Raw genomic sequence first — 12,157 nt, 5'->3', positions numbered from 1 at the left:
TTATTATTTCATACTTAACCACTATTTTCCCTTCTACCTCGTGTCTTTGGTTGCACATGGTTTGTCCATGATCTCACACCAAGAAAAGATAAACTACACACAAAGTCTCTCAAATGTATCTTCTTGGGTTATTCTCGGACACAAAGAGGTTACAAATCTTTCTCTCCCGATCTTGGACGACATCTCATTTGCGTTTATGTATCTTTCTTTGAAACTACCCCGTTCTTCAATCGTACCAACCGTAGTAAGTGCTCTCTTGATTTCACCCCGATGATCCACATAACCCACCAAAATTCTATTATGTGGATCTGATCACAGATCCAATCAATGATTCGTCACTACCCATTGATCTTATCACAAATACGCCTCCACCTTTGCATACTTACCATCGACGTCGGCCAGCCCAACCGAATGACTCTTCTTCCGATGAACATTCTCCTAAGCACATGCCTTCACCCAAGTAATTCTACATGCATCAACCTATCATGTTTTTTAATTAATGAGTTCAAACAAACTAACATCACTTCACAGATTACTAACTCAATTAACGACTTTGCGTTAACAATATTTTCCTGTGCACCAAATACGTTCACCACTCTCCATTCAGAACCAAGACAAGAGAGACCTGGTTCAATCTGAAAATTCAAAGTTATAATAATAGCAATTTACTTATTCCTTAAAATATGCATGTTAATTAAGATCATAATTAACAAACCTTTATCCATGGGCGGAGCTAGTAGGGGGGGGGGGGGGGGTTGCTAGATGCTTTGCACCCCTCAATCTCCTTTACAATTCAAACTATCATCCCTAATAAATAAATAATTTTTTAACACTTGTCAATTTCTTATGCATTTAGACACATGTAATTTTGTGGTTAATTCTTAGAAATTAATTTTCACTTGTCATTTTGTGGTAATTTTTGATTTTCTTAATTAACTATCTAATTTTTAGGTTATAGAAAGTAATTAATATCTCCTTAATTTGTTTCCTTATATTTTCAAATTTTAATATGTTTCCTTTAATATATATAATTCAAAATTGACATGTTTCTTTTAAAGTTCATTGTCATTTAAGGCAAAACGGTTTATATAAAAAATAATCAAACTTTGTTGCTTTTTATTGACAAACTAAAGAAAATGTTATATGATCAAAATATAATTATTTTTCTGTAGTTTGTTTTATTAATATAAATTGAATTATTTATTTATTCATCATTGTGTTTGTATATATATTTTGAAATTTTATTTTAAAAAATATTTAATGTTTACACTTTGATATTTATTATTTTCTTAAAAAAATATTTAAAATTTATATCTTCATATATAATTTTTTTAATCAACCGGGTTTCACACATAGTATTATAAATAAATAATGAACCTCTCACTAATTTGAAGCCCATGTTAGTTTTTTGTTGCTAAGCCCCCTCAACCTTTTAAAACTTCAATTATTTTAAAGAAAAATAATGAGACTATATTGCGACTAAAACTGAAGTACACAACTAAAATTCCACATTTATTTTAGTTTATGTCATTGATATTTTAGTTATTCTTTTCTTTTTATTCATAGCAGTGGTTTAATTAAAAAAAATATTATTTAACTTCTTTTTATATGATTTTTTTTCTTAATCATTTTGATTTCTAATTTTTTCACTATCGTCCATCTATTTTTTCCTCATACTTATTCTCCTACCACTTTTAGATAATGACAAATGTAATAAAAATTTATTAATTTTATTAAATATGACAAAAGTCATAATTTTAAGTGCGAAGAAATATGATAGGAAGAAAAAGTAAGAATAAATGAAAGATTGAGAAGGAAATAATATGAAAGTTATGTGACGACGTGATAAGTAAAATGAGAGAAAGATAAATGAAAAGTATAAGAAGAAGACTTATGGTTTGAATAACATTCCAAATTAGCTTCTCTCATTTTTCATTTCTTAGACAAAGAAATCTTTTCAAACTTTTGGCCACCTTTCAAGACGAGTGATTGAAGAACATGAGAAGGATGGATACTAGAGAAGTATTTGTCGCTAGTTGTAGAGAAACGCAAAATACAAGGAGATGGGTAGAACCGACAAAGAAGGGGAAGACCACTAACAAGAATCAAAATTTAAACCGCCGACAGATTCTAGCCGTTGTGATAGCTTGTCGAGTACCAATGAACCGAGAGTGGAGAATAGATAGGTGCACTAAGCACTACAAATAAAATGACATTTAGTGACATACACTTTTAATGACAATTTTTTTTATGCCACTATAACATGTTTTTAATGGCATATTTTATATGCCACTATAAAATTAATAGATTTAATGACATTTAATAATATATGTGGCTAATATTAGTATTCATTAATGGCATAAATATATTAAAATGCCACTAAAAACTTTATATTTTACGACATATATTTTTTTATATGCCCACTAAAGTTTTATTATGTGTTTTACCAATTGGTTTTGTGCCACTAAAAAAGTTGAATCCCCCCTTATTGCCCTCTACGAAAGGAATCGTCATTTATTGCATATAGTTTATATATAAAATATGATGTTTCCCCAATTCTTATACCCTAATTGATCGCATTTAACATCTCATATCATACAACCAGGCCGACGGCGAGTTTGCCAAGATCAAACAGTTTTTTTTTATTGGATCCTTATCCGAATTATGATGAGCAAAGTCGAAATCAAAATCAACAGGATGAGAATTAGAGCTCCTTATCGTGTTATCTCTCTTCTCTGAGCTTCTTTTGTTCTAATCTTCTCAACGAGAACATTCTCGGAGATGATGATTTTCTGGATCATGTAACTGTCCTCGAATCAGGAGCCGAAGTAAAGGCTCTTCAAGCAACAAAAGAAATATGAATATTATTAACATGAGTTCCTTGACTTTCTAGACTATACGTCGCCATCGTCAATGCCTATAAAGCAGGAAGGGAGAGAAACACCGATTTATAACTAGGATCTTTCACATCCATCAACGACTGTGATGCACAGTTGCAATTCACCAAGATTGTCGAACTTCGATAGTTATGATTATCTAAATCAAAGGTAATTTTTTTGTGCATCGTCTTTCAGAGCTTCAGATTCAATTAGTTCAAATCTCATCAGGCAGAATAGCACTCCCGTTGGATATTTATCCTCTTTAACTGTTGAAACTAGTAAGCACTTCAACCTCCTTGTTAATTTCATTCTTTTTTTTCAACTTGTTGTGGATTTATTATCTTAAATAGTTGATATATGTATTGGAAATTGACATTTGCTAGGAAATTTTAGTCGACATGTGTTAACATAAACTCGCTCCCAATCTATATTATGTGAAATCATTGTTTCTTGGTTAGTTATTTGAGTCATTGAAGAACGTCATTGCTTCAAAGCAGGATTTATACAGGAGAGGTAGGAATCGAGGGGCTTATGCTTCACAATTTGACCAATTACATGATGATATGATGACGATAACTACAATACACAAGGTAATGGGTGGTTCAAGCAGATCTGCATAGGGTGGTTCAAACCAAAATAAATTATGATGTATCTGTTTTTATTTTCCTTGTTATATTTTGTATAAATTCCTTTTATATCTTTGGTTGTTTTTATAACTGAAAACTATTTGTATCATTCAGACAACAGTTGCGGATTTTCTGCTCTTTGATAACCAGTATCGTGTTGCTGGTGGGTATCTTGGAGCTGAACTTGCAGAGAATCTGGTGCGTCATTTTCATTTTTATGCTTACAAAATTGTAATATATTTTATGTTTATAAAAAAAATTAAAGAAGCTTTGTGTCTGCATTGATGACAATGGCAAAAGGGTAATTTTAAATATTAAATGCAAGAAATAAAAAATGAGGCAAAAAAGTAGATGGTTAGTGTCATAATTCTTTAAGCTAGATTTTTATTCACTTAACCTCTTAACTCATTATGTCCATATTAAGTAAAAAGGAAACACCCCTAAGAAGAGTCTTGAAAGCGTAATGTTCTATTAAGAAAGAAAGTTAAAGTAGAATGCTATAATCTGGTGCAAGAGGGTGATCTTGCTACCATGCATCTAGACAACATACTCTACAATGAACAAGTTTACTAGAAATAACTCTCTCAGGCCTACCTACCTGGTGAAAGAAAATGGCAAAGTTGGAATGCAGGTGTGCATAATGAAACTATGTCTTTTACATTGTATATATTAACTAGGCGAATGTCCGCGCGTTGCGTGAGATATAAAAAAAATATTTTATATTAAAAATAACTAAATCATTGTTATTAACAATTAAATAATAATTTCATAAAAAATATAAAAAATGATTTTTAGTATTGCTATTGTGTTGAACTATATTATAAGAGATAAGGTTGGAATTTGAAGTTGTTTTGCATATACAAAGTTATATGATTAAAATAGAAAAATAAATAATTTTTAAAAATAAATAAATCGTTATTGTTATCTATTAAATAATAATTTCATATTAAATTAAAACGTTTATATTAAATATTATCATTATGTAGAAAATACGATAACAGAGACATCTTTTTATCTATCTTAAAATTTATCATTATGTACAACATATGATAATAGAGACAACTTTTTATCTTAAATAGTAAAAAAAATGTTTTGTATCATAAATATTACCATAATATGTAGAACATATGATAATAGTAACGCCCTTTATAATGTTAAAACTTTAAATTGTATTACATACAGGGTTGTAAAACTTGGCTAACACAACCAAATACTCGGCATATTACTTAAACTCGGCCTCCAATGGAAGCGAGTTTGCCTAACTCAACCAGAAGACACTCGGATCCTTATTAAACTCGATCCACATCTAAAAGATACGATCCAAAATCATTTTCAAAATTCTAAAATTTAATTGGTCACTTGTCGACAAAGACAATCTCACCAAAGAATACACTCAACATCCTACAAAGTTAGATGCAAGGAAGATCTCATGACTTAGTCCATTTAAAATATTTCATAATCTTTCATATTTATAGAGGAGAATACATTCTCCTGTTTACTCTTACAATCAATATGGGATGAAGACATTTTAATTAAACTCATTTCTTTATTTGCCAATAATTTCATTTTGTTAAATAAAATATTAAATAATAAAAATAAAATGTTATCCAAAAAATTTATTGTTCAATAGTTCCATTTTTCAGTAATCTTGTAAGTTGCTATAAAAAAATCAAGTTTTTATTGAATAACTTTTTGTTAGATCCTAAAATCATAAATTCGGTTAGGTACTTAATATAGAAAGTTTGTATATATGTATTTTCATGATTCAAAATGTTATTATAAAATGAATTCATTTATAAAATATAACCGAGTATATATTTCGTGCTTTTAAATCAAAGTGATTTTTCAAACAATTATAATTTTATGTTTAGGTAGATTTTTTTATATTTATATAACATTATGTAACTTATAATATTATTATAAACAAACTGAATAATCATGGGAGTTTCAAATGTATATGGTGAAAGGAAAATGCTTCATTTAACGATCCAAATTGATCAAACTCGGACCGATTCAACTTAATATACCAAACTAAACAACGTTTTTTCTATTGAAACCCGGTTTGTATATATTTTGTGTTTTTGAATCAAATTTAATTTTCAAACAATTATATTTTTATGTTTACGTAACTTATTTATAATATTATTAGAAACAATTTGAAAAATCATGAGAGTTTCAAATGTATGTGCTGAAAGGAAAATGCTTCCTTTATCGGTCCAAATTGTTCAAACTCAGACTGATTCAACTCAATATACCAAACTACATAACGGTTTTTCAACTGAAACTCTGTTTGAACCTAAAAAAATCTTGTTCAAAACCATTTTCAGGATTCTAAAACTTAAATGGACAGTTGCCAATAAAGACAATCTCACCAATGAATACCCTCAACATCCGAAAAAGGTAGGCATAAAGAAGTTCTCATGGTTTGGTCCCTTTGAAACAATTCACAACATTTCCTATTTATAGAAGAGGAAACGTTCTCTTGATTACTCTCACCATCGATGTGGGATGAAGACATTGTAATAAAACACGCTTTCTTGTTAATAAAACATTATTCAACTTATTTAGTAAAACATTCTTTCTCTTGTTTACCCTTTCTTTATTGTTCAATAGTTCCATTTTTCTATAATCTCGTAAGTTGCTATCCAAAAAAGTAAGTTCTTATTGAATAACTTTTTGTTCAATTCTAAAATCATAAATTCAGTTAGGTACTTAATATAGAAAGCTTGTTTATATGTATTTTCAAGATTCAAAAGTTCATTATAAAAAGAATTCATTTATAAAATATAATTTGCGTATATATTTCGTGCTTTTGATCAAATCGAATTTTCAAACAATTATAATTTTATTTTTGGGTAGATGTTTTTTTATATTTATATAACATTATGTAACTTTTTTAAAATATCATTGAAAACAATTTGAAAAATCATGGGAGTTTCAAATGTATGTAGTGAAAGGAAAATGCTTCTTTTATGGTCCAAATGGATCAAACTCGGACCGATTCAGCTAAATATACAAAACTACATATTTTTTTCTAGTGAAACCCGGTTTGTATATATTTCGTGCTTTTGAATCAAAGTTATTTTTCAAACAATTATAATTTTAGGTTTAGGTAGATGCTTTTTATATTAATATAAAATTATGTAACTTATTTATAATATTATTAGAAATAATTTGAAAAATCATGGGAGTTCCAAATGTTTGTTGTGAAAGGAAAATGATTCCTTTATCGGTCCAAATTGATCCAGCTCCGGTTCAACTCAATATACCCAACTACAAAAAAAATTCTAACTGAAACACGGTTTAAACCTGAAAAAACTCGGTTCAAAACCATTTTTGGAATTCTAAAAGTTAACTGGACACTTGCCAACATAGACAATCTCACCAAATAATACCTTCAAAATCCTACAAAGGTAGGCATGAGGAAGTTCTCATGGTTTGGTCCCTTTGAAACATTTCACAACCTTTCCTATTTATAGAAGAAGAAACATTCTCTTGTTTACTCTCACCATCGATGTGAGATGAAGATATTGTAATAAAACACCCTTTCTTGTTTATAGAACATTATTTAACTTATTTATAGTATTATTGTTAAGAAATTGAAAAGTCATAGGAGTTTCAAATGAATGTGGTGAAAGGAAGTTAAAAAATGGGGTTTTAAATGCATGAGATTCAAGAAAAAATGTTAGCTTTATAAGTATGTATGATAGTGTCAATAGATAGTGTGATCCACAAGTTTTTTTTTTGGTTGATTTTTGAAGATTCCATCAAATCCACATTAGATAATGACACGGGTTCTTGAAATCCCGAGAGATTAATTTAAATGTCTGCTGGAAAAAGATTGGGCTTTATTTAATATTTTTTAAATGAAAGATTTGATCAGAGGGTATAATTGTCATTTTACCAATATAAACATCATTTTAGCTTGAAATTTTCTCCATTTTTTCCATTTCTTTGACAGTTACAACAGAGGAGCCTACTTGTTTCTACCATCCTATATAATGTACACGCATAGCACTAAACAACAATGTGATGTAGTTATAAGAACACTAAAGAAGCAATTGTAACTTGTCTTTTGGGGTTTGTACTAAATTTATAAAATTCCCTTTTCTTTTCTAAATTCATTTCATGATTTTCATTTTTATATACATTTCAGATACTTAATATACTTAATACCAAAAAATGGAGGGTAGTTTTTGGTGTTATAGACAGAATTTGGGCTAGTGGAGGAAACTAGTTGACTTAGTTGATCGTCATGATGTAAATTTTTTTTTTATTATTTTTTTTATAATTATATATTTTTTCATTAAAGATACTAAAAGTTTAATAAATTTTATGATTTAGGTTTATTTAGGGTGGATGTTTGAAAGGTAATATTATCACTTTTTTGTCCTAAAAGAGTCGGTATTTGATATTTAAGAGTCAAATGTGTAACTTTATAAAAATTTACTAAACTTGCTCCATATAGATGTTGCTAAGCATGCAGAAGTTTTAGAACCAAGCTTTTTTCACACTATTGATTAAACTGTAAAACAACTATATGTCAGGTATGTACTAAAATATCCATATATATCTTGCAGCCTGGATATTATCAAAATTACCGTAATATCTCATGTCTTGTGTTTAAGGAGGTAAATAATATGCTAATGAAATTATAAAAAACTTTTGACATTTTCATTTTTTGTATTTGACAGAGAATTGCTAGTGTTGGTTCTATATAAGGTTATTGAAGATAACATGAAGTTTGCGAATAAATTCTACTGCAATGAAGTTAAAAAAAAAGTTGTTTGTTTAGTTGTTTTTTATATTTAGTGTCTATGTAGTAGTATATTTAAATTAATTTGGCATTGATGTATAACAATGAAATTTTTATTATTTTTCATGAATTATAATTTAATTAGCTTTTTTTTTTCTTATTATATTATAACAAAAGATTTGTTGATATTAGTAGTATAATTTTAAAATCACATTAGTGTTAAGGACACAAAATATGTGTAATAAATTTTTTTATTATATTGTGGCGGCTAAAAAAGTGCCACTAAAAGAACATAAATTTTAGAAATGAGTTAGTATTTACCGGCACATAATATATGCCACAAAAAACTTATTTTCTATAGTGACAAATAACAAAGTGCCACTAAAGTCCCAAAATGTTGCAGCGTCAAAACCGAAAAGTGCCACTAAAGGGTTTTAGTGGGAGCGTTTCTAGTGACACTTCTTATTTGTGTCGTAGATTCTCCAAGTGGCCTTTAGTGGCATTTTTTGGGTTTTTAGTGACATTTTTTATGTGCCACTAAATGACATATTTTTTTGTAGTGAAGGTTGGTTAAAACAAGTTTCTGTTTTTAAAATAGCCGGTTATTTTTAATTTCGCTTTCAGTTAAAACCTAATTACCTGGTTGATTTTTTTTGTAGTGAAAGTAAGTTAAAGTAACAGGTATTTTCGGTTATGAAAATCGGAAAACTCATGGTAAAAAACTGATTCACACTTTCCTAAAAACCTATATTGAACTGGTGGTTCGGTTTTAGTTGAACTTGTTATACAAAAACTGAACTGGTTAGACTACTAGGTGTGGACAACATGTTATCACATGTTACCACACCCAAAAGGTGCCATGTCAGCATCCTACTCATACATGGTGTTATAACACCCAATGTGGAAATGAGCAACATCTAATAACATGTGATAACACTAATTATTTTCTATTTTTTTTTTATTTTTTTTGATGTTTTGTTTTCTGTATTTCGAATTGTTTTTTTTATTTAACGCGTTATATTTGAAACGTAAAAATAAAATTTTAATAAATCTTAAATTAAAAACAACATAAAAAAATTACAACAAAACACAAACACATTTAAAAATCTAAAAAAACAAAAAAACAAAAAAACAAAAAAAAAATGATAAAACCTACATTTTTTGCCCTAAAACTATTCATCTTCATCTTCGTGACCAATATAGATGTAATCCGCCAAGTCTTCACGAAGTTGCTTGTGTTTTCGCTGATCTTGAATATCAACCACTCTATATAAATATTCTGATGTCCCTGGTTGAAATTGCACATGTCTTGGTTTCGTAGGCGAATACGTTGCAATATTGCGTCATTTATCTTCGACAACCATGTTATGCATTATGATACATGCATACATGATATATCGTAGAGTATCTAACTCATAAGGTCTCGCTGCATGTTCAACTATGTGCCATTTTGATTTCAAAACCCCAAAAGCACGTTCAATGTCCTTACGTGCTCCTTCTTGTCGTCTCTTGAAATATTTGTCTCTTGGATCTATTGGGTGTCGAAACGCCTTCACAAACGTGGAATATTGTGGATATATTCCGTCTGTAAGATAATACCCAAACTTATATTCATTTCCATTCACTGTGAAAGGAGCATCTGGGGCTTTTCCTGACAAAAGGTCGTCAAATATTGGTGATTGATCGAGAACGTTGACGTCGTTGTTAGAACCCGCAACCCCGAAAAAAGCATGCCAAATCCATAAATCCTGTGAAGCAACGGCCTCTAATACCAATGAAGGCGCTCCATGATGACCGCTCGAATACTGGCCTTTCCACGCCACAGAGCAATTTCTCCATTTGCCAGTGTGTGCAGTCAATGCTCCTAAGCATACCCGGAAAACCATGTCTTTCTTCATGCGCCGCATATAGTTGTTGCATATCATGCAACGAAGGTTTGCGCAAGTATTGGTCACCGAAGGTTTCGACAACACCTCCTGCCAATAAATACAAACTTTCTCGTGCGGTCCTCTCAGACATTCTCATATAATCGTCAACAGAATCGGGCGACTCCCCTATTGCCATAAGTTTAATTGCAGCTACACATTTTTGCAACCCTGTGAAGCCTCGTTTGCCTCTAGCATCATATCTCATTTGGAAAAATTCATACCTAATTAAATATTAAACATGCAAAAGTTTTATTTATTTTATCTAAAAGTGACATTTTGTAAATTATAAAAGACGAGTCAAATGATACCTTGCTTCCATAGCGTTGGCTATCATTTGGAAAACATTTTTTCGCAAACGAAATCTTCTTTTGAAATTGCTTGGTTGGTAGACACAATTTTCCGCAAAGTAATCGTTAACTAGACGTCTATGCCCTTCCTCACGATCTCTATTTAACGCCGCACGTCGCGTGAGTAGTGGAGCTGGATCTGGCTGTAGTACGTTATCCATATAATACTGGTACATCATAGTCACGTACAAATCGTCATCGTCGTTATCATCATTGAACGGATGAGCCGGATCAAGACGATTCATATTTTCAGCTTTGAAATATTGAAAGAATTATGTTGTTGAGAGAGATTTATGTTTTTTGTAGTTAAAAATGATATAAGTTGTATATATATTTTATAGTGTAATTTTTTTTTTAATATTACCGTTTGAAAAACGGTCGAAAATTCAACCGTTTGATTTATTCAACGCGTTATAGCCCATGATCATGATAACGTATGGTAACATAACGCGTAATAACGACTACCCGGGGCAGTGTTCCTCCGTTATGGCGCCGTTATGACGCTGCCACATCAGATAACGCCTGAATGGCGTTGCCCACACCCGAGAGACTTATGGAAAAACCAATCCAGTTTTTTGTACGGAAAGTGGTGTACTTTCTGGAAAATTTCAAAGACCAACAAAAATAATAATCACATCTTTGATGATATTGTTAGGTGTTTTGGCTTTTTTAGCTATTTTTTATACTCGATTTCCATGTTACACGTCCTTATAATTTGTTAAAACCGTTGTTGATTTGGTATTTTTTTTTTCTGTTATTGTTAATGTTTGTGTCTTTATTCACTTCCTTTTTTGTTTTCTCAAATTCCATGTTACACTTTCTTATAACTGTATGATTTGGTTGAATCTAAAATACTATGGATGTCCATCTTAAACACATATATGTACCAAATTTGACATAATCTCTACATTTTTTCCAAATAAAAGGAAGTATATATATGGACACGTACCTTTTGTACATCAATTCACTACTACAACTCACTAATATTCTCATCCCTTGTTTAAACGGGGCTGTGTAAATTAAATTGACACAAAACAAGATTTCTTTCTTAACCATTTTGTATCAGCCATGAATATTCGAATCATTCCTTCATGATTACATAATTAACCAGAGTTCGATTCGAGTCATAATATCTATTATATATATAATATATATCTATTATATATATAATATATATCTATTATATCATTTCCATGCATGCATGGGACACACAATGTAGATACGATCCATAACACCCTGACGCTAATATTAATGTAGGACCAGATTCTTCAACACCCTTCTGCCATTTCTCTTTCGATTCATCACCTTCTTTTTCATCGACTTCATCTTCTTCATGCTCCTCCTCCTCACCGGAGCCACCTTCCTCAGCCTGCTGCTTCCCTTTTAGTTTCTTACCATCAATTAATTCGACACAACTAGCTTCTTTAAACTGGTGCATCATTTCATTCAACGCTTCATCACTAGATAATTCCTCATGCTGCATGCATGATCAAACTCAAAGAAAGAACAAAATCCCAGATATATAAAGCCCATGCAATTAATTCTACATGCATCAACCTATCAAGTTTTTTAATTAATAAGTTCAAAAAACTAACATGTATCACCTCACAGATTACTGACT

At 30.4% G+C, this 12,157-nt stretch overlaps 1 protein-coding gene across 1 annotated transcript; it reads right to left on the bottom strand.

Annotated features, from left to right (window-relative positions):
• Positions 1-9,433: 9,433 nt before the first annotated feature.
• LOC111878920 (uncharacterized) lies at positions 9,434-10,781 on the bottom strand. Its single transcript, XM_052767909.1, has 4 exons — positions 10,498-10,781; positions 10,034-10,410; positions 9,643-9,912; positions 9,434-9,549 (listed from the first exon to the last, which is right to left on the bottom strand). The coding sequence occupies exons 1-4, from the start codon at positions 10,779-10,781 to the stop codon at positions 9,434-9,436; spliced, it is 1,047 nt and encodes a 348-aa protein (XP_052623869.1).
• Between the last annotated feature and the right edge of the window lie 1,376 nt (positions 10,782-12,157).

Source organism: Lactuca sativa, chromosome 9, assembly GCF_002870075.4.
Source record: "Lactuca sativa cultivar Salinas chromosome 9, Lsat_Salinas_v11, whole genome shotgun sequence".
NCBI classification, from domain to species: Eukaryota; Viridiplantae; Streptophyta; class Magnoliopsida; order Asterales; family Asteraceae; genus Lactuca; species Lactuca sativa.
Note: the sequence above shows the minus strand (reverse complement) of the source record. Positions and strands in the feature narration are given on the sequence as shown.

What these genes read in the sequence shown, in the direction of transcription:
- LOC111878920 (XM_052767909.1), bottom strand. Translation starts at nt 10,781, where the DNA reads ATGAATCGTCTTGATCCGGCTCATCCGTTCAATGATGATAACGACGAT. An exon ending in GCCAACGCTATGGAAGCAAG is followed by an intron (nt 10,411 to 10,497) that starts GTATCATTTGAC and finishes ATATTTAATTAG; the next exon opens with GTATGAATTTTTCCAAATGA. An exon ending in ATCATGGAGCGCCTTCATTG is followed by an intron (nt 9,913 to 10,033) that starts GTATTAGAGGCC and finishes ACCTTTTGTCAG; the next exon opens with GAAAAGCCCCAGATGCTCCT.